Here is a 21,913-nt window from a genome sequence, read left to right as displayed (position 1 = left end):
GGTACTCACTGCCCTTCTCATACAAGCAAATGAAGGTGGTACCACAATCGGTCAGGAGCTACCAGAAGCCACTAAGTGTCCTGCCACCACATCAAGGACTACCTGCCCACGGTGCTGTGCCAGAACAAAGGCACACGCAGAATATTGCTGCATGATTTTATTACTATAAATATACAGTAAAAACAACCCCAAAATTAGTCAACCAGGGTCCATCAAATGATAGCACATGTGAGTCTGAAGTCTGCCTCCCACCTTCCAAAGTGCTGGTACCAGTACACGGCCAGAGGCCAGGATGTTGGCAGGTGGGGGTGGGCATGCACATGCTGACATGTGTGCATTATGTGTGCGTTCAGCAGGAAAGGGCAGATGGATATGCAGACAAGGCTTTGTTCACAGGCTTACCAGAGATCAGGCCAGCCACCGATAGAAAGAGGTAAAGCCGGAGCTCAAGCAACCCTGAGCCTAAAGGGGAGGCTCCAAGCATTGCTACAAGTTGTCACCTCGGTGAGTGGCAGGGCAATTCCATACCTGCCCACCAGGTCAGCCGCACTGCCTAGGCACTTCTGTCCTAGGGCCACCCACGGGCCCTTTATCTTGGAAACAAAATATCACTGGGGCACTGCTCCTAGGTGGGCTCTGACAGGAGCCTTAAGAAAATTAACCAATGGGAAACACAAAAGGACATGTAACTGCCAATGTCTGCTATGGAAGCTGCTCAGGCTCTTCCCTGGCAAGTGGTGGGCAGTGCCGCCCTGCAAGTGTGAACATCTTCACCTTGGAGGCGTGTGAGGAAAGGAGTGAAGTGGGGCCTATAAGGGGTACTGGATACCAACCACTGCAATGGCTGTCTTGTTAACACAGTCTGACTACTGAGGTCTTGCCACAGCTGCCCCAGCTGTCAGAGGTCACTAGTAGGGAGTAGAGCAGAACAGGACACACATCAGGTGAAAGCAGCAGCAGAGCCTGGCTGCCTTGGGGAACACACATGGGACAGGCAGACAGGCACCATTTCCTTCATCAACCGTAACTTGGGTTGCCCACCCTTCCCGAACTTCACTTCTCGGGTAGATTCTCTTCTGTTGGTTTAAGTGCTCAGAGCACCAACCTTGGCAGTTGGAAGCCCCTCTAGGGCCTATGGCCCATGGAGGAAACTGCTGTCCTTCATCTTGTACCATTTACAAATATATCGACCATAGAAAAGGAGGGCGTGTGGAAGAGCAGTCCACTGTGCAATTTCATCAAGGTTCACTATGGCCCCTCAAAGCCCGGCGTGCAGACAGGAGAGGCCAGGGTCTCACTGGGCTCCAGGGAAGCCTCCTGGCAATTTTGGGGATACTGAGGGCTCTGTGCTACCAGCTGAGCCAGGCTCTCAGAGTGGGGTCAGCTCAGTAGTTCCAGGCTCAGAATTAGAGCCACTCAGCAGAGGCCAGGGGGAGCTGGTGGTGCCAAGGCTGTGTGGCGTCTCCATGGAGGTGGACCATCCTGTAGGGGGGATCAGAGGAAGGAGGGGTCATGATGGGCTGTTGGTCAGACATCTGTTCCCATCAACCCAGAGCCTCATGGGGACAGGACCACCTAGCACCCTCTACCTCGCAACCCAGGAACATGCCATCTAGCAGGAATAGATGCGACCTCATAGAAGGCTAGGACGTTGTATCTGTCTCCTACACTGAGACAGATCACCCTTCAACACCAGGCAGTAGAGCTGCAGGCAGAGGGTATCTGTGGGCTGTGGGTTGGTGGCCCCTGGTCTCCTGCCCTGGACTACCATTCCTGGACCTCAGCAGCAGAGTCTGGCCAAGCGCTTTGCAGCTGGGTTAGCTGGAGTTCAGCCAGCTCTAGCAAGGGGAAGTGAGCAGATGGGAACAAGGCAAAGTGGTACTTGGGCTGCCTGAGCAGCAGCTCCGCTGGAGCAGAAGAAGCCCCAGAGCCAGGGGCCCACTCTGTGATGCTGTGTGCTGTTATCCCAGGGAAGCACCAGTGACACAGACAAACCAATCCTACCCTCTTTTTTAGCAGCTGTGGCATCACAAAAGTCAACTTTTATGGTGCAGTCCCCAGCTGTGACCTAAGGTTTAACTGCTGAAGTCCAACCTGAATTCCAACACAGCTGTCCCTTCCTCCGACAGAAGCTATAACGACAGCGCTGTTGTTTCAGGAGCACAGCTCAAGGGGCACAATAATAGAAACCATGAACACCAACAAAATCAAAGAAATCACACCAGGCCAGGTTCCCTGGCTGATAGGAGAGGGCTGCAGCCTAGAGTCTGGACACCAACCTGGCACTTCCCAGAAAGACTGTGTGGATCTGCCATGGTGCCATTCTTCTGGGGAACCTGACATGGAAGGCTACCAGCCTCTCTGTAAGAACCTTAAGAAGGCCGGGCAGTGCTGGCGCACGCCTTTAATCCCAGCACTCGGGAGGCAGAGACAGGCGGATCTGAGTTTGAGGCCAGTCTGGTCTACAAGAGCTAGTTCCAGGACAGGCTCCAAAAATGGAGAAACCCTGTCTTGAAAAACAAACAAAAAGAACCTTAAGAAGAAAGAGTCCCCACCTTTAGGCCTAGTTTTCAGGGATGTTTCTGTAACCAGCAATCAGTGGCCAAGCAGCTACCTATCCAACAGGACTAAGAGTGTGGTTTTTTTGTTTGTTTGTTTGTTTGTTTTGTGTGTGTGTGTTACTACAGGCTTCAGAGACAAGATGGACAGGTTCTCAGTGGCAACGATGGTCTCAAGACAGGAAAGCTCATCAGTGTATGAGAGAGTTGGATGCCAGAGAGGGGACAGAGGCCATAGTGACAAGTGAAGAGAGGCATGAAGAATGCCCTCTGGACAGGAAGCAAGGGGGTTTGTTTTGAGACAGGGTTTCTCTGTGTAGCCCTCACTGCCTTGGAACTCAGAGATCTGTCTGCCTCTGCCTCCCAAGTGCTGGGATTAAAGGCTTGTGCCATCACACCTGGCATTATTTTTTAATGCTTGCTTTTATTTTCATTTTATAGTATGAGTGTTTTGCCTGCATGTAACTCTGGATAGAAGTTGCATGTCTGGTACCCACAGATGCCAGAAGAGTGTGGCCAATTCCTTGGAACTGGAGTTATAGATGATTGTGAGCTGCCATGTGGGTGCTGGGAATTGAACTAGAGTATTCTGGAAGAGCAGTCAGAAGAGCAGGTCTCCCACAACAGACTTGGGAGGACACATGCTCCATAGACAGGAGTGTTGATGGGAATAGGTGATCTAGAGTCTCCCATGGCTGGTACAAATTTGAACTTCTGCTTAAAGCCACAACCACAGCTGAGGCAGGAGGAATGAATATTAAAAGCCTATTTGGGCAACAGAACAAGTTTAAGGCCAGCCTAGGAACTAGTAAGACCCTGTCTCCAGGGACAGGGACCTGTAAAGAGGGCTGGGGATGTAGCTCAGCAGTAGAGTGCTTCCTACTTAGGTTTAATCCCCAGTACTGAATTTTCGTTTTTAAAAACCACAGTGAGACTACTGTGTGCAGCCCCCAGGATGCTGTTCCACATATTCCTAGGCTTCCTGATCCTTCAACTCCTTCCTCCTACCACGGACAGCAACTCCAGAAGCCTGGGTTGAGTTACCATTCAAACGACTCTACATTATTACTTTCAAAGAGCCTAGATGGGCACCTGTCTGAATGGGAGACCCTCTGGTTCCAAAGTCAGGACCCCAGGAAGCCACCTTTCAGACACAAAGGTGCAGCAGCCATCAGTGGGCTCTGGACTCTGAATCCAGAAAGACCTCGCAGGGGACTGGGCTCTTCTCTGCAGATACACCCAGTCAAGCCAGCAGAAGTGTGGAGGAAAGGTCACGTACCAGCTTACTCCTCTATACCAACAGAGCAGGACTCGGGACCCAGGGCTGTGCAGAGAGGAGGGAGAGACAGATGGAGCTCAGTTAGCAGAAAGACATGGACTTTAGGGGCAGGGGCAGGAACTTTCTAGAAACAGACTGCCCACGCATCGCCTGCTATAACCATGTAGTAAGTACAAGGACAGATCCTGGATAGCTTTCTAGCCAAGAGAGAGACGTGTGTGTGAAGGCAGCAGGCATAGTCCTCTTGTGGCTATGGAGTTAGGCCACTGGGTCACAGAGAGGAGCTAGCAGAGGCACCTGCTTTTTCACTGGTTTTTGTTTTGTTTTGTTTTGTTTTCTCGAGACAAGGTTTTGCTATAGTTTTAGAGCCTGGCCTGGAACTAGCTCTTGTAGACCAGGCTGGCCTCGAACTCACAGAGATCCACCTGCCTCTGCCTCCCAAGTGCTGGGATTAAAGGCGTGCGCTACTACCGCCCGGCTTGTTTTGTTTTTTGAGACAGGGTTTTTCTATGTAGCTCTAGCTGTCCTGGAACTTGCTCTGTAGACCAGGCTGGCCTCGAACTCACAAAGATCCTCCTACTTCTGCCTCCCAAGTGCTAGGGTTAAAGGCATGCATCACCACAACCCAGCTTACTTTCTCACTGTTTTATGAACTTTCCCAGCCTTGTTTTCCCCATCTCCAGGGGAACTGGATATAGTGACTTCAGCTGCACCAGTGTGTGTGTGTGGGGGGGGACACCAGCTGCATGTGTGCTCTTCACAAAGATGAAGATACACAGCCTTCTCTGACAAGAGCCAGGAGAACAGACAGTAGGTGCCATTGTGTAAGGTAAAACATGCAGGTGTGAAACCACCATACAAACGCCTTTCCCCACACCCCAGTGCTGAACACATCAATGGTAGCGCCAACAAGATGTGCAGAGATAGGAACCTGGCCTTCTGTCATGGGCAAGCCTGTATAAAGAGCTCGGAGAGCAGCTGGGATCCAGAAGCAGTCACTGTGCAGAACCCTTCTCCAGCTGTACATGCAGATCTGGCTTCTCCAGCTGACTGCCTCCCACCTACTTGGCACACTTAAACGAGGCCTGAGACCCTTGCCTACAGTTATCTCTGTGACCAGTCCTGATGTACTGCAGCCCACAGAGGGAATAAAGTATCCTGTGCTGAAAAGTAAAGATGCCTGCTTTCAGGTCCACCTGCAGGAGCAAAGCTCATACTAGTAACTCAAGACACCCAGGGACCTCCCCCAAATTCCTGCTTAGCCAAGTTTACAATAAAGATGGGTCCCTGAGGTGCTTCCAAGTGACATACTGCAATTGTGCCCTTTAGGATATGCTGCTCCCAAACATGCTTCCAGTAAGATGACCCACAGCTACTCTCCCACACCTCATGACCCATGTTCCCAATCAGCCTCTTTGGGTCACTTCACATTCAGGGGACAGAGGCAGATAAGAGCCCTTTCATCAAAGGATGTCACAATTACCCAATCCCAAAGAGCCCTGGAAAAGTGAGCAACACTGACCTCAGAGCCAAACAGGGAGCAAAGGAGTTTCCCTGGCATGTGGAGGAGCCCATCTCCTTAAGGAGCTGCTTCTAAGAACCAGCCTTAGAAGGTCTAACAGCTGTTTATCAGGATTCCCAAGATCAAAGCATTGTAAGTTTGAGAGACCCACTTATACCCAAGATTTGGAGCCCTAAGTGTGAACCCCAAGTGTAAAGTTGAGAACTTCATCCCAGCAGAACAGACAGGACAAACTAAGTGATAGCTTATGCCTGAACCTTTAGAAAAGAACAGTAAGTCTCTAGCCCACTGCCTGTGGCCCAACCATTGGACCTCCACACGTCCATCTCTCTGGCATGGCTGGGAATGTGCTGCTGTACACCTGGGCAGTGGCCTAGGTAAGCCACAGGCATGGGCCACAGATGAAGGCAAACTGCAGCCTCAGCAGAGCAAGACTGGTCTCCCTGGGCCTCAGCAGGCAGCAGCCAGAGAAAGGACTTAGTACTTTGGCAAACAGCTTATCCTGCCTTCCTCAGTCCAAGTTCAGGTTGAGAAAGAACCCTAGGGCCTGCAGGAAGCCAGAAGGCAGACTAAGCCTGGCCTGAGTCCTGCTGTGGGGATTAGCAGAGTACAGCTTAGAGTCAGAGAGATGCCCTGGACTCTGAAGGGGCACAACAGGTCTCACTCAGACTCCCCTTTCCTTCCCCTACCCTCAGAGACAGGAGGTAGGCTGTGTCCAAATGTCTATATGAGACTTGATGCCATTACCTGGTAGGTAAATGTCGGCAGGAGGGACTGGTTGGCTGCAACCACGGTGCTGGGGGCTGCCATCCTGCAGGACATCATCAATAGAGGGCACTCGGCTCGCTGCAGCAGGTAGAGGAGAGAGGTCAGGACGCACAGGCAGGGCCAGGTCCCTGTGGTCCACTCTGACCACATGGACTCCAGGAACCACAATGAGGAGCATATTCATGAAGTAGGAAGGTTTGTTTCCTTCATTTCAAAACCAATCTGGCTGGGGCCAGGTGGTAGCTGGCTTTTGCTTTTGCTTGAAACTGAGTAGTCAGGAGTGGCCCCATGACCTTGAGTGGTGGTGGGCTGTAGGGCAGACTTCTGAAGCAGCCCTGAGAACCATGGCTACTTTTGCCCCACACAATTCTTCAACAGCTTGAGCCTGCATTCCTGATTCCTGTTTCCTATAGGTAATTTTTCTGCCTAGGTAAAGAACTCTCAGAGGGTGGGAGAAGCCTAGATACTAGGTGGGAAGCTGAGGTCCTCCCTGCCTGAGATAGAAGACAGAAATACAAGGTCAGGCTAGAGGGGCTAAAGACACAGCACATTGCTCCACAAGGGCCACTTCCATCCCTCCCAGGGCGCCAGCCCCCTGCAAGTGGGCCTCACATGGGGGAACCTCTCAGCAGTGCACAACACAGCAGCTGCACGGATTGAGTAAGACATCACTGCCAGTCAGAGCCATGTCCTAGTCAAGTGGTCTTGGGCATTGCCTAGATGTCAGTCCTGAACCTTGCTTTGCTTTTCTGTCCAGCAGTGGCATGATAAGGACTAGGCAGAGGCAGGCCTGGGGGGCTCCTTACCACCCGACATGTCCAGCAAGAGGAGTGGGGGAAGCCAAGTCTCCTAGGCTACCCATTAAGCCCTCCACTATAGAGAGGTAAGGAGATACCAGCTGTCCTCAATTCATCAGGAAGAGACAGTAAGGCAACTTCAAAACACACTAGGACAAATAACTTCCACACCTGGGCAGCCCTTTCTGAACACACACGAGGTGCTGGCCAGTGACACAATGCCCTTACCACCACCCCTGCACACTGACTTCATGTACCTGAAGGCAAGAGCTGGGGCAGGAGACTGCCCCTAGCCAGGACCCAAAGCTTACCAAGGGTGTGGGGACAGACCTAGGAGAAGGGGCTCACCTTGCTTTAGGGACGGCTCATCCACCTCCTCTGTTCCGAAACTCTAGGAGACAAAGAGAAAAGGCACTTGTGCAAACATCCTCAGGTCAAAGGGGTCAAATTCTTGAGACTAGGCTAAGGGCAGTGGAAAGCAGCTGCCACCCAGGACACAAGGATGTCACTGGAGGCTGGGCTTCACATGTGGTTTCGCTTATAAGCTCTCAAAGTGACTCCTCCACAGGGCACCCAGCCCATAGTCAAGGATACTGACTTGTCTGCTGTGACATCACATTGTGGCAGTGCTTAGAGAACAAGTAAGGGCTCGGGACCAGCCAGGGCCTCACCTCAGGGGAGCTGCTTTCCCGCAGCGCAAGTTCCACACCGCTCGGTGGGAGAGGAGCATCCGAGTCCTCTGAAAGCTTCTCCTCATCCTCCTCGTGGATGGGGGATGATGGAGATCGCAGGGTGCTGGAGAGGAAGGAGGTAGTGCTGTAGAACGGCTAAATTGGGAACATAATCCTGCCAAAGCCACACTGGGCCAGGAGCCTTGCATATACATACCTGGAGACCTGTGAAAGAGGTCTTTGGGGGAGAGGTGGCATCTCTGCACAGATTCAAAAACACAGACCTGACCAACAGTGGCTCCCCAAGGAGAGGTGAACTTCAGCACAGGCCTGAACAACCAGAGAAGTGGACCTGCCCAACAACCTCCCACCCCCACAGACACCAGCACAGGCCTAACAGCCTGACACTAGAAGGACAAACTGAGCCCAGGCAAGACTGTGTGTCTCTGGAGTTGTTCTGCCATGTATTCACGGTACAGGGCCTGGGCAGCTTGCAGAACACATACCTTTCTCCTTAAGGAAGTCAGCACAGCCAGTCTGGCCAGCCTGACTCTCTATGCTACTCTCCAAGTGAGCAAGCCTGACTCTTGGCCAGCCTGAGGAACATGCTACTAGAGAGGACCCTTGTGGTGCCCAAGATGAAACTGTAGCTCTGCAGCAGAGCACTGGGCTGGCATGCACACGGCCCTCGGACAAACTCCAGAAATAACCAGATACACAAAACCCAACTCTGACAGATTAATAACTAGGGCAGATAAAAGTACAAAAAGTTGTACTCCAAGCACCAAATCATCCAGTCCTTAAACGAATTGAAGTTTGCAAAAGAAACATAGCTCATAGTGGTGACATATGTCTATAATCCCAGCACTAAGGAGGTAGAAGCAGGAGGATCAGGTCTTCTAGGTCAGGCAGTCGAGGTTGCATGAGAGTATCTCAGAAGAACCAAGAATAATAAAACTGACAGGCACGGTGGCACGTGCCTTTAATCCCAGCACTCAGGAGGTAGAGACTACAGAGCTAGGTCTAGGACATCCAAGGATACACAGAGAAACCCAGTCTTATATAAACAAACTAAATAATATATATTATTATTATTTAATAATTTATATTATTTAGTTTGTTTATATAATACACACATATAATTTATTTTAGCTTGTTTACATATATTTCTTTTATGTCATCTGCAGGAAATTGATGAAACTAGAGATTATATTAAAGAAAATGAGTCAGACTCAGATTCTCTCATATGCAAAACTGAGATTTTAAAATAAATATATTAACATGCAAGACATGAAAGCAGAAGGGAACTATATGGGGAAGAAGTGGCCAAAAAGGGGCAGCGGCAATATAAGGTAATAAGATTTATATACAATGAGACTATCTAGGAAGAGGAAACAAGCCAGTATAGGCTGTGTGGGAGGTTTGTCAGCACAGTAATGATACAGATGTATAAAAATGTCATAATGATTACCACTATTTTGTATGCTAACTAAAAATAATATTAACAGTTAAAAAAAAAAGAGGACAACCTAGCAAAAATACCCATTTAAGTTCTTGTGCTCTAATGAAAACGGTTACAACCAGCTGAATAGAAAGCCAACACAAACACGTACACAAGGCATGGGAAGAGCCACTGCTCAAAACCTGGAAAGGGAGCACACATTCGGCTCAGCAGACACAGGTGTCGGTAGCAGCAAGGTGTGCTGGCTAGTTTTATGTCAACTTGGTACAGACTAAAGTGATCTGAGAGCAGAGAACGTAAATTTTAAAAATGTCCCCACAGACTGGGCTGTAGGCAAGCCTGTTCAGAATGTTTTTCATTGCAGGAGGTGCCACCCCGGACTGGTGGTCCTGGGTTCTGTAAGAAAGCGGGATGAGCAAGCCACAAAGAATAAGCCAGTAAGCATCACTCCTCCATGGCCTCTGCATCAGCTCCTGCCTCCAGGTTCTGCCCTGTTTGAATTGATGCAGTTAAGATGTAGAAGTGTAAGTCAAATAAACCCTTTTCTCCCCATCTTGCTTTTGGTCATGGTGTTTCACCGCACAACAGTAACCTAAGACACAGGTATACCTGCTTCACACTTCAGTGTCCCAGTTTCAGCTGTCACTGCTGGCTCCTTGTGAGACACGCTTATGTGACCAGTGACCAAAAATTCCTAGGTCAGCTCCTGGGCAGGTACATGGCACAGGCCTGTACAATTTACTGACAGCAAGCAAGCTGATGTCTTGGGGGCACTAGGAGCCTCAGCCCAGCACCGTTCCTGATAAACTTTTCGGCTCAGTGTTGCTGGCTGTCATCAACTAGAGAAGGGTCTGACCTGTTGCTGGATATTTTGAGTCCCAGTGATCAAGAAACAAAACTTCATGCGTCATGAAGTTCTGTAAGACCACCAATAAACCTCGCCAGTCTGACACGCACACATAAGCAGTCGCACCGCCAGCGGAAAACACCCTTTCACTCAATGTGATGACACACCTCACCGAGGCAGACTGGGCACCGGCCTCACCTGTCCGAAGATTTACTCTGTGGCTTGCCCTTCTGTAGGCCGCTTTCTATGATCCGATCAAGTCCAGCGAGAGGACAGCTGGCCTGGGACAGACCATCCGAGATGCCTGAGTAGGTGACTTCCTCATAGAGGGGAGCTGATGGGATGGCCGGGGAGACAGCCCGTCGACCATTGAGTGCCTCGAGTAAGGAGATGGGCTCATAGCCAGGTGGGACGCTGTCAGAATTCTGTGGGGACAAAGCCAATGAGGAGGGCCCAGCCAGGCTTCTTGCCCACAGCCATGAAGCCCCAGAAATGGAACATTCTCCCCCCCCCCAGACCTGCTTTGCTGACTGTGTCTTGTTCATGCCACCTTCCAGGGACTTAAGCCCCAATCCCTATCAAAAGCTACCTTGCAAAGTGGAAACTATCCTGTTGAGGAGTCCCTCGGCCACCAGCAGCAGCACACACCCCAACCCCCAGATGATCAGCAAGGCCCATCATTGCCAAGCCGTCACACAGCTGCTGTCCCCAGCTTGCAGGAGGAAAAGTGTGAGGGGTTAGTGACAGCGGGAGAACTCAGGAGCAGGCAGAGCAGAGCCATGCCAGAGGCAGGAGAACATCGCCAGTGCTGCCCTGGACCAGGGGAAGTGCGGCCTCCGGGGACCCCAAGCAGGGTGTCAGTAGGAGTGTGGCTACCATAGCCCCTCATTAGGAATAGATGGATTTGGCAGGGGTAAGGGAGAAGGAACGTGCCCAGCTTCCAGAGAACAGTCAGGCCATGGAGTGCTGTAGAAGGATTGTGCTGTATTGCTCCCATAGGCTCTCACAAACCAAGTTAAAGGAGCAGGGCTCCTAAGTGCTTCCTATAGGAAGCTCTGGCCTGCCCGCCCTGGCGCAGTGGATAACAGGATGGGGCGGCACCCCTAGGGAATGTGGTATGCACCAGACTAGTGGTAGGTCTTAGTTCTCTGGCTAACTTTCACCTATTCCCACATGCCTTCACCTTAAAGATGAACAATCGCCCCCAGCCCCACACCCTCTGCAAAGGACAGACTCAGCTGCTTGCCAAGCTCCTTCCCTCAGTTACACTAGTTACACTAGCTTTCAACAGGCTCTCGCCAGGCCAGCAAAACTCCAGAAGAGGTCCAGCCCGGCTGCTACCTGACTTTTGATCTCCCTGTCTGATCCCGGGGGTGCAGGGAAAATGTCAGAAAACCAGAGTCCTTGGCCCAAAGAGTCAAACTTCAAGGGACAGCCAGCCAGGGGTGCAAGACGAACAAGCATGCGGGGGGAGGGGGGTGCCATGTGCAAAAAGGAGCAGCGATATCAGTTCCACCTTCAACATCCATTCCACTGCCAGCAAGAAAAAAAAGGGAAACAGGGCACTCAGAAGCCACGGCGAGCAAAGCTGGCGAGAACGGCAGTGCCTGAGGTTGGCTACCACCTGGCACCAGCACCAAAGAACTGGCTTTGCGCCAACAGACCTTCAGCTTTGCTTGGTCCACAAAACTCCCTTCCTGGGCAGGGGCACCGGGACTAGGAGAGCGGATTTGACAAAGTGTGTTAAACATAGTAGCTGGGGTTAAAATGACCTCCCACACTTGTTGGTTTCAAAAACAGGGTCTGGGGCAAAAAGAGAGCTATACGACCAAACACACTTACTGTTTCCCTTTTAGGTTTCTTGCTGGCCAGGGAGGCAGGGTGCGACTTTGATTTTTTAAAGGGACACTGTCAAAATAAAAATCACATGTTTTACAACTTTTACCTCCACATGGCATGGGGATTGGTGGGGCGAGGCGGGCCTCTGGTTTACTGCCCTCCATGCACGCCCAGGAATTCTATAACTATAGCTGACCTTGAGACCACACTCAACACAAGAAGAATTCTCCATCAGGGCCCTGCACAGGCTGCCTGCACATAAATAACCAGTTCCTGGGAGCCCTTAGTGTGGCCACTCAGAGAGGACCCTAACCTCAACCTAACCTACTCATGGTCTGGGTCTCCCCAGAGCAAGAGGTCCCAGCCAAGGTGCCATGAGAGTGGCGAGGCTCTCAGGCTCACCATTACCTTAAAGAGTCTCTGGAGGCCACATTTGGGCACTTCACAGGGCAGGTGGCAGAGAACAAGAACCCACTAACAACTTAGGTACTTCGAACCCTGCAAAAGGCAGGTGGTTCCCAGGTAGATTAGAGCTGTTGGCTAATTACAAATCAAGATTACACCTACCCAGTAACTGACTCACTCAGGATAAGAGGGCCAACAGGAAGGGACCTATCTGACCCTCAACCACCAGGACAAAAGCAACAACAAGCCCAGCACTGCCGAGCACTAGCGGGGTCTCTCAGCGACACTCGGATCCCCTCTTTCACTGGGCATGCCCACCTCAGGCCATCTCTCCTGCAGCCAGCAAGCAATGGTTGGCGAGTGTCCTTCTAGTAAGCTAGAAGGCAGAGGTGTTTCAGTAGCCCTTGTGTGCGTGGCGGGGGACGACCCACCGGAGCGGGGATTCTACACTTCGAGTCTAGGTGCCTGAGCACAGCCTCAGGTTTTGAAAGAAAAGGCAAAAATCTGTATTTCATGGGTCCCTTTTAGGCTTTTAAATGTTGATGTAAAGGCAGTTACAGTGGCACACGCCTTTAATCCCAGCACTCAGCAACCAGAGACAGGCGAACCCATGAGTTCGAGGCCATCCTGGTCCACAGAGTAAGTTCCAGTACATTCAGGACTACATAGAGAAACCCTGTCTCAGAAAGACAAATCAAACAAAAGTGTTGGCCCAGTTTTCAGAAATCTACTGCGAGAGAACATCGCATCTGGGGAACTTGCTAATTGTAAATAAATAAAGGAGGACTTCCAGGAACAAAGGCTATGCCCCCTGGATGTCCAGGTCACAGGGCTTATTGCTCTTTCCTCTTAAAGTGGAGGCAAGACCTTCAAAAGTCTGTGTTCCCTGCAACAGATACATATGGGAACCCAAGAAGGCCTTGGCCCAAACTGGGCTCTCTCTTGTTCTCCAACTGCCTCAGCTTTTTATGCAGACTTCCACCCATTTCTAGGCATCTCTCCCTCTCTCTGAGCACTTCTGTCTAAGTCTTATCTCTTCATTTATGTCCTGCTCTTTACATCCTTTAATTGACAAGACCTTTCTGGTCTGCCTGAAGCAAAATCTACCTAGGCAGTGGGTCTACAGAGAGAGCCTCCAGACTGAGGCTGAAGCCAGCCCACAGGCAGCAACATATAGGTGCCCTCCAGACAGTGTCGCCTAAAGCAACAGTGGAAATGCTGGCACACATTCAGTTCAGAGGTCCCACCCTTGCCAGCAGAGCCTGGTCCCTGATTAATACCTCATAGGCTGCTGTGGGAGCCATGCCTGCCTAGCAGGCAAGTTGAAGGAGGAGGAAAGGCACTTACAGAGTGCTCATCATGGTCCACACTCTGGGCCAAAACAGGGCTGAAGGAGATGGGAGACAGGGCCCCTGGCTTCTTCCGAACAGCCCGGATCTGCAGGAGGGCTCGGAATGCTGTAGCAGAAAGAAAGAGAGACATCTGAACAAGGACAGAGTCTTCAGAGGCATGGATGGACAGTCTAGACTGTGGCCACTGCCACTCACAGTGCCCAGGAACAAGGAGTATGTTTCCAAATCAGAGGCGGAGGGGATCCTTAGCAGATGGAGTCCTGGGCAGTTTCTAGGGTGGGCAGCTAAAGATCAACAGCTGTTTAAGGACCTCTGCTTAAGTCACAGCGGCTGCGGAAACCACTCACGGAACCACAGAGATCTGTGAGTTCTTTAGGAGGCAGAACAGGAGCAGGGAAGTGCAATGTCTATCACAGAGACAAATGGCATCACCAGTTATACAGCAGAAAGGACAAATTAGGACAGAGGTCATCTCCTAGTGCCAGTTCTACCCACAAGAGTGGCCCAGCAGGAAACAAGGCTGCATTCCTAAGACACAGTGAGTGGAGGTGAAGCCATGAACCTGTGACAAATGTGCCACAAGTCAGGATCAATTCAACCTGCACCCTGAGGAATCAGCAGGCACAGAACACTGGCACTTCTAACCACACCTACATTTTTCAGTACAATTCCCACTCTCTCTGAAGGACAGGCCAGTGACACCTTGGTCTGTGATGGGAAGCTCCCATCTCCACCTCCTATTTGAGGACCCCAACTTGAAGTCATGGCACACATGAAGATTTCAGAGGCCCAGTGGCAGGTCATGGTTCCTGCAGTAAGTTCTGGTACCTTCTAGGACCTACACCAGAGCCCTTTCTTCCCAGTCTTCCAACCTCAGCCTCACACAAAGCGGCTATCCTGACCATATCCCATCACTTTTACGGCTTGTTCTGCAGCTTCCCATCTGCTTCTAGCACTGGACACAAAAACACATAGCTAGCTGGGCGGTGGTAGCTCTCACCTTTAATCCCAGCACTAGGGAGGCAGAGGCAGGCGTATATCTGTGAGTTCGAGGCCAGCTTGGTCTACAAAGTGAGTTCCAGGGCAGGCTCCAAAGCTACACAAAGAAACCCTGTCTCAAAAAAACAGCAAAAGCCAAATAAATCCCACACACAGCCTGTATGCCCTGTTCATCTGGGGTTCCTACAACAGCCTGACGTCTCCACAACCATTCATATTTGGATACATAGCAGCTAGGTGAGGAAGGCTACCCACTGAGAAGTGGAACTGAAGTCATGGCTCTGTATATGCAGTCTAGCCTAGGGCACATACTTGCTCCAGCCTGTCTGACTTCTGAATTCCACCAACACTCCCAGACTACTCCAGGAGGCCAGGAAAAACTGGGTAGAGGTGCTCAGCTTCACTAGCAGTGAAAATTCGCCCAGGCTGAGGCCTGCAGTGAGGTCTTGGGATACTCTAAGCAGCTGTGTATTCAGGACGGTAGGTTCACAATGGGGTAGTGCTGAAAGGATTGTTCAAGAAAGATGCAGGTCCTGGTCACCCTGTTCACTGGGGACCACCTAGGAAAGAAAAGGACCTCTCCTCTGTCACAAGTGGGCACCAAATCTGCAGAAATCTAGGCTGGAACACTGTCTACTTCCCTTGAAAAAAGAGCTATGAACTGCCCAAGCCAGTCCCACCTATCCTGTCCCTGTCCTACCTAGGCTAGGTCTCCCCTGGACACAGAAACCCAGACTAGGTACTATATTGTCCTTGTCTGTATATGCAACCTGTCCTGTGACCCAATGGAACTGCCACAGTGCAAACTTACACACTAGATGGACACACATCCAACTCTTAGGGGACAATGACTATGATGGGCTGCATCCAGACAATGGGATCAAGAGCAGTAGCCAAAACCCTACTATTTCTGAATGAAGAAGCCATGAGCTTGGGTGAGTTTCCTCAGAGTCCACAATGTTGGCAGACAACCTGACCACCACCCAACACAATTTTCTGCTTTTGACTCATTGTAAGAAATAGATTGTAAGAAATAGATTTTCAAAAATAGTTCCTACGAAACCTTGACAATAGATTTTGTTCAGAGCTGAATCTGCTTTGGAGCACTTCCGTGTCTTCTAGCTTTCCCTGTCCTGGAGGCAGAAGGATCAACATCATGCCTTGCATGAAAAACTCGTGAAGTTTCTATTTCTTGTGCAATAGGGAGTGGTGGTCCCCAGACTGGCTGGAATGGGCAGCCCCAATTCTCCTGCATCTTTCACAACAGGGCCCCGGGTAATGCTCACGCAGCCGGCAGATGGGGCAGTTGTTGGCCTGGTACCGCAGCGTGTCAGCACAGGAAGTGCAAAGGCACAGGTGGCGGCAGGGCAGGATCAGCGTGTCCCGCAGGTCTGACAGGCACACCACACACTCACTGCTGTTGTCACTGTTCTCGTCATCGGAAGGCTGTGGAGACAAGGGCCTGTGCGTCAGTGGCTTCATAACAGCCTGAAGGTGGGCCTGATGCTGCCTGGAGCAGGCCCTCCTGTGTTTCCGTGTGGCACCATCCCCAGGGACTGTGTGGCAAAGGGAGTAGGAGGTGTCAAGGGCACAGCAGAGCAAACACCAAGGCGGAAGCACCAGGCTCACGTGGAGGGGAAGAACCCTTGTCTCCCAACCGCAAACATGATGACTCTGCTATTAGGAGCAGAGAAAGGAGGGACAGCACTGAAACACGTCTTTACAACAGCCGGGACTGTCTGTTCAGCCAAAATCATGGAGCAGCTCTAACTTGGAAATACTTTCATTATATGAGCTTTCAGAAACCACACCAGGACCTGAAAAGTGAATGAGCAAATGCCTTAAACATAACTGGGTTGACCGAACCTGCTTGTTTATTAGAACACTGCCACAGTTAACTATCTTTGCACCTTCTGGGGCTACTTCTGAGCTATGGATGTAGCACCAAGTAGCTGCCATAGAAACCAGTGATGGCTAACGCGGCACAGTGGTGCACACCTTTAATCCTAGCAATTGGGAGGCAGAAGCAGGTGGATTTCTTTGAGCTTGAGGCCAGCCTGGTCTACAGAGTGAGTTCCAGGGCCAGGGCTACACAGTGAGGGAGAAGCAGTCTTGAAAAAACAAATATATGACAAATGGCTCACAAAGCCAAAAAAAATACAATCTGACAATTTAGTGATTTAACAAGATGCTGGTCAACTTGCCGGGGAGAGGAGAAAACATTTCAAAACTGTTGTCTTCTGCTGTGGTTGGGGTAATGAAGCGTCCCTGTAAACGACTTATGGGTTGGAGGCTCTGAAACCCAGCTGTTAAAGGAGGTTCCAGGAACTCTGGGAAAGGGGACCTACCTGGAGAAGTAGGTCACTAATGGCAGGTTCTTTGGGGCAGGTAGCTTGAGTCTAGCCCTTCCTGTCTCTTCTGCTTCCTAGCTGCCATGACATGAGCTACTTTGCTCCACCTCACTTTCCCTGCCATGGACTGACACTTGTAAAACTGTGAGCTGAAATAAATCATTCTTGTTGGAATTGCTGTTTCTCGGGTAGTCAGTCAGACACACAGAAGCCTGGCTGCTTAACCACTAAACAGAGACTAAGGGAAATGATGGAGTCTGGGTTCTGGACCTCCAGGGAAAGGCATTTTTCCCATCAAACCTTGTGGGCCCTGGGTCAGGCCTGAAAAATCCCAGCACATCACCAATGATGTGCCCTCTAAAAGGCAGATAGAAACCAGAGGCATACTGCCAGCCTAGAGTCCAGTTAGCTGCCCACAAGGACACACCTTGGTCTCCTGGTTGTTCTTATTCTCGATGCCGTAGATCTCCTGCAACAAGTAGCTGACACGGTCCACCTAGAAAGCAGAAAGATGTGCTAGGGTTTGGTCAGTCTCCACTAGTGGGCTTCCCTGCACGTAGACCACCTCCAGAGTCGCAGGTCCCAGGGAAAGTGTGGCTGAAGGTCTGTGGTACCTGTTGAATTCCTCCTCCTGGGGAAGGGCAAATGCCAGGAAAAAGAGGCAGGAAACCCTGTCCTGTGCCAAGCTCAGCAAACAACAAAGGGAGCAAGGAATGAAATCAATGGTCCCCCATCCATACATCCCAAAAGGCCAGGTCCCAAGCTGCCCACAATTATCGCCATTACCAGAGGAAAAAGCAGTTTGGCCACATTCTGTCACCCACAAGAGGGTCAGAGCTGCTGTCTGTAGGTAGCAGATAGCAAGTCATGTGACTATGCTTTCCACAAGACATGAAAGCTGTATCTAACCAGTTAGTTCTGACCAAAAGGCCCCATGCTGTCCAGTCCTCAAGTGCCCTAAGTTAATTGTTTCTAAAGTCCCATGGGCCACAGCACCCACCCAGAAAGCCAGGATCCTGGCAGCTGGCTGTTAGGAAACAAGTGCCCAACCCCCACTGGTGTGTATCACCAGGTCTAACCTGCCAGGGTTCACTCTATCCATCCTTTAAAGGTTAACAAACTATCCCCTACACTAACTTTAAACAGATCTCTAGCACTTGGGTAGTTTCACACAAGACAATTACTCATCATGGCCTTGGAACACAGACTCCTGCCTGACAATCAGTCTCATGATCAAGGTCTCAAATGGTTCTAGGAAGGCATCCCACTAAATTCTTATTTCGCTCAAGTAGGCCACCAGGAGTAACTGCTCTATGTAGGATCACGGAATGTGTGATTTCCAAGAGAAGTTTTCCCAGTCTCCCTGTACCTGGGATTCCTCCCCATCTCCGGTGCTGAAAGAGTCAACTGAGTCTTCACCTAGAGCTGCTTTATTTCCAGGAATTTGTATAAGCAAGAGACGGCTGCCACATTTCTGTTTCCTGTCATTCCTAACCTCCTCTGCCCACTCATTTAGCAAATACTAACTGGATGAAGTAACTGCATTCCATGCACCATGGTTCAAACTGGGCAGGTTAGAGGGACCTGCACTGGTTGCTGTACCACAGGGTAGCTATACAACCCATGCACTCAAAACACAGACCCCATTATCCCAGAGCACAACAGGGCAGACTCAGGCAGGCAGCTCCTGCATGACCAGAAAGAACAGCCCATGGAGTCTGAGCATGTGTTCACACATTATGTGTGTGCTTTCTGCAGTCCAAGGGCCCATGATGTCTGGCACTTACAATTTGCTTCTGCTTTAACGGCTTCACAGAGAAGCTGCCATCCACGTGCTGCAGGGAAGAAAGACAGTTAATCTCAAATTGGTCCCTCCCAGCACTCTTGCCCAGCCAGGTGAAGGAACCTACATTCATGGCTGAAAATAAGAAAAAGGTGAAGATGAAGAGCCAGGCCACAATGTCTGCACCCATGGCCTCATGCCTGCCTTCTACAGAACCTGCAGCACCTTCTTCAAACACTCCTGCAGAACACAACTATCCTGTGTGGTCTCCAGCATGCATAAACTGAAGCCACTCAGCCACACTCTGATTCTGGCTAGCCAATTCCATTACCCAGAAGCAGTATTTATAGAGCAAGAGTGAATAAACAAGAGTTCTTGGGTTTGGCTCAATCTGGAAGAGGACACAAGCACACACTCAGAACTAAAATGTAAGAACAAAATGGAATAGAACCACAATATGTTTATGATATCCACGGAAACAGACTATTTAGAACTGGAAAGGTTTATTAAGGTATTAGAGTTGAGATTTTTTTTGTTTTTGTTTTTGTGTATGTGCTTGCTTTATTTATTTATTTAATTTATTTATTGGTTTTTTAGAGACAAGGTTTCTCTGTAGCTTTAGAGCCTGTCCTAGAACTAGCTCTTGTAGACCGGGCTGGCCTCGAACTCACAGAGATTCGCCTGCCTCTGCCTCCTGAGTGCTGGGATTAAAGGCATACGCCACCACCACCCGGCTTGTGTTTTATTTTCAAGACAGAATTTCTCTGTGTAGCTTTGGAGTCTGTCCTAGATCTAGCTCTTGTAGATCAGACTGGCCTCGAACTCACAGAGATCTGCCTACCTCTACCTCCCAAGTGCTGGGATTAAAGACATGTGTCACCATGCCTGTCTTTAGAGCTGAATATTTTTTGTAATAATTAATGTTATTATACTTTGAGTCAACCAAGATCAGCACTCAGGATTGCCCAGTAAAGTTGACGGGCACTTATGGAAATTTCTAGAATGTGGTACTACAAAAACAAGCCGTTCTTCACTGAGCTCTAAACTGCAAGGACTAAATGGAATGTCTGTTGGTGATAGGCCATTCGCCTATCACCTATTAACCCTGATGCAGGGTTAATGAAGATCTTTTCCCATTCTGTAGGCTCTCGTTTTGTCTTGTTGACCGTGTCCTTTGCTTTACAGAAGCCTTTCAGTTTCAGGAGGTCTCATTTATTAATTGTTTCTCTCAGTGTCTGTGCTGCTGGAGTTATATTTAGGAAGTGGTCTCCTGTGGCAATGCATTCAAGGCTACTTCCCACTTTCTCTTCTATAAGGTTCAGTGTGGATGGATTTATGTTGAGGTCTTTGATCCATTTGAACTTGAGTTTTGTGCATGGTGATAGATATGGATCTATTTTCATTCTTCTACAGGTTGATATCCAGTTGTGCCAGCACCATTTGTTAAATATGTTTCTTTTTTCCATTTGATATTTTTTGCTTCTTTGTCAAAAATCAGGTGGTCAAAGGTGTGTGGATTAATATCTGGGTCTTTGATTTGATATGTATGTGTGTGTGAATATACATATGTGTGTGTGTATGTATGTATGTATGTATGTATGTGTGCCTGGGGATGCACCAGCAGGTGGCAGATTCTCATCCACCCTACCACTGTTCACTGAGCATCTACACTGCAAATCAGGTACCATGCCAGCTCTGAGATGACAAACAAGAGGCCACTCCAGCCCTGGCACAAGTAAGAACAGTAAACAACGGCTCAGAGGGTCAGGAAAGGCCTCCCGTGGGGAGGAAGCCCACCCAGCACTATCTGGACCGCAAGCTGCAGCCAGCAGGAGGGCAAAACGGAACAGATCATAAGTGAGGCAGACACACATACCAGGCAAGGCCAGTGCTGGGTGGCACCTGAGGATACTCAACCTGGTGGAGGTGGTGGCGGGAAGAGGGAAAGTTAGTCTGTGGCATGGGTCTCTATGTAGGCATCCTAGCTTGTGCTGGTGAGTTCTTAGGGGTCCTACAGGGTTGGCTTCAATCTAGAACATTCTACCTCACTGTGACTCTAAAAACTCTTAGAGGATGGTCAGTCTTAGGAACTAAGAATCTGTCATTTAATCCCTGCACCAAGCTTGGACCCCCATACTCAGGCCACACACTGCCCCAGCTTCCAGGCTACAGGGTGGTGGCCAGGACGGCCCTTACCTTCTCAAAGGCAGCCAAGAGCACATGAGCATGTCCAGCCACTTCCACAACTGAAGCAAGGAAAGACAAGAGAAGAGAGGCCACAGTGAGGTCATGACTGGGACTCTTGCCCGTCCCCTGCAGGCATGACTTCTAGGAGTCACAACCAGGGGCAGAGCCAAGAGTCCACTCCTGTCTTGCCCTCATCTCACCTCACCCTTCTCTTCTGAAGATGTCCACATGGCAATGCCACCTTCACAAGCGTCTCTGTGGGGTGTGGTGGACACCTTCCATTTCCAAAAGAGGCCTTTTGATGACGCATGGAGAAGGAGCCCACTTCCTCCCCCACCGGTCCCACACACTAGTAGAGGAGGAGGAAAGACCAACAATGCTCACCATCTCCTTCGTCCACCACAGCCTGTATGACGACTGGAAACACACCCCGATCCAGGTCAAAGTTCAGCTGACAAAAGGAGGCAAAAATGGTCAGACTCAGACTCATGGACGTCAAGTAGTGAATTAGTCAACCTGAACTGGAGCGAGCAGATGGAACCAAGGACACGGTGACATTAAGTCACATAGGCTGTACAGTTCCTGACGGCTCTCCAAACAGACACTCCGCATTCCCTCCTCTCAGTCCTTGACAACCCTCACCTGCCTTCCCTAGCTGTGGGGGTGCCTGCTCTGGACAGTTGCTATAATGGATCACTTAGTGTCTATCTTTTTGTAACTAGATTTTTCTTCACTGGGCATGCTTTCCAAGTTCAGTTAGAATCCCATTCCTTTTTATGGCTGCACAGTCATTCTAGGGGGTGGGGAAGCCATATTGTTTGCCCACTCACCAGTTGATCCGTGGGCTGCATCTATATTGTGACCACTGTGAACAATGCTACCATGTATCTGTTTAGTCTCTGTGATCCAGACCCCTGGAGACATAGCTCCAAGTTTTGGTTTAAATTTAGCTATGCAATTGTTTGATAAAAGGCATTTGGCTTAAATCCCACCAAAGAGAATCAGACTGAGACCACTTGGTTCATCCTTCCCTTTCTCAAGATAGCAGCTGCCCCCTCCACTGAACTAGAAACCCCAAAACTGGTACCATCCT

General features: G+C 50.0%; 1 protein-coding gene across 10 annotated transcripts in view; it reads right to left on the bottom strand.

Annotated features, from left to right (window-relative positions):
* Positions 1–142: 142 nt before the first annotated feature.
* The window catches only part of Mgrn1 (mahogunin ring finger 1), a 58,305-nt gene continuing 36,534 nt past the window's right edge, over positions 143–21,913 (bottom strand). For 4 of the 10 annotated variants that reach the window (XM_048433107.3, XM_048433102.3, XM_048433101.3 and 1 more), the window contains exons 6-17: positions 21,205–21,271; positions 20,830–20,879; positions 18,638–18,685; positions 17,278–17,346; positions 15,786–15,945; positions 13,496–13,605; positions 11,747–11,812; positions 10,103–10,329; positions 7,596–7,719; positions 7,273–7,315; positions 6,107–6,205; positions 143–1,482 (exon numbers count right to left, since the gene is read on the bottom strand). In XM_048433107.3, the coding sequence (XP_048289064.2) occupies positions 1,370–1,482; positions 6,107–6,205; positions 7,273–7,315; positions 7,596–7,719; positions 10,103–10,329; positions 11,747–11,812; positions 13,496–13,605; positions 15,786–15,945; positions 17,278–17,346; positions 18,638–18,685; positions 20,830–20,879; positions 21,205–21,271 (1,176 nt within the window). In that variant the 3' untranslated portion in view covers positions 143–1,369. Of the gene's footprint in view, positions 1,483–3,837; positions 3,883–6,106; positions 6,206–7,272; positions 7,316–7,595; positions 7,720–10,102; positions 10,330–11,746; positions 11,813–13,495; positions 13,606–15,785; positions 15,946–17,277; positions 17,347–18,637; positions 18,686–20,829; positions 20,880–21,204; positions 21,272–21,913 lie in introns of all 10 variants that reach the window. The other 6 variants (XM_048433105.3, XM_048433106.3, XM_048433109.3 and 3 more) reach the window with 3 other exon arrangements.

The sequence above is a fragment of the Myodes glareolus genome, chromosome 9 (assembly GCF_982192425.1).
Source record: "Myodes glareolus chromosome 9, mMyoGla1.1, whole genome shotgun sequence".
In the NCBI taxonomy this organism is placed as follows: Eukaryota; Metazoa; Chordata; class Mammalia; order Rodentia; family Cricetidae; genus Myodes; species Myodes glareolus.
This window is presented reverse-complemented; position numbering and strand designations above follow the sequence as displayed.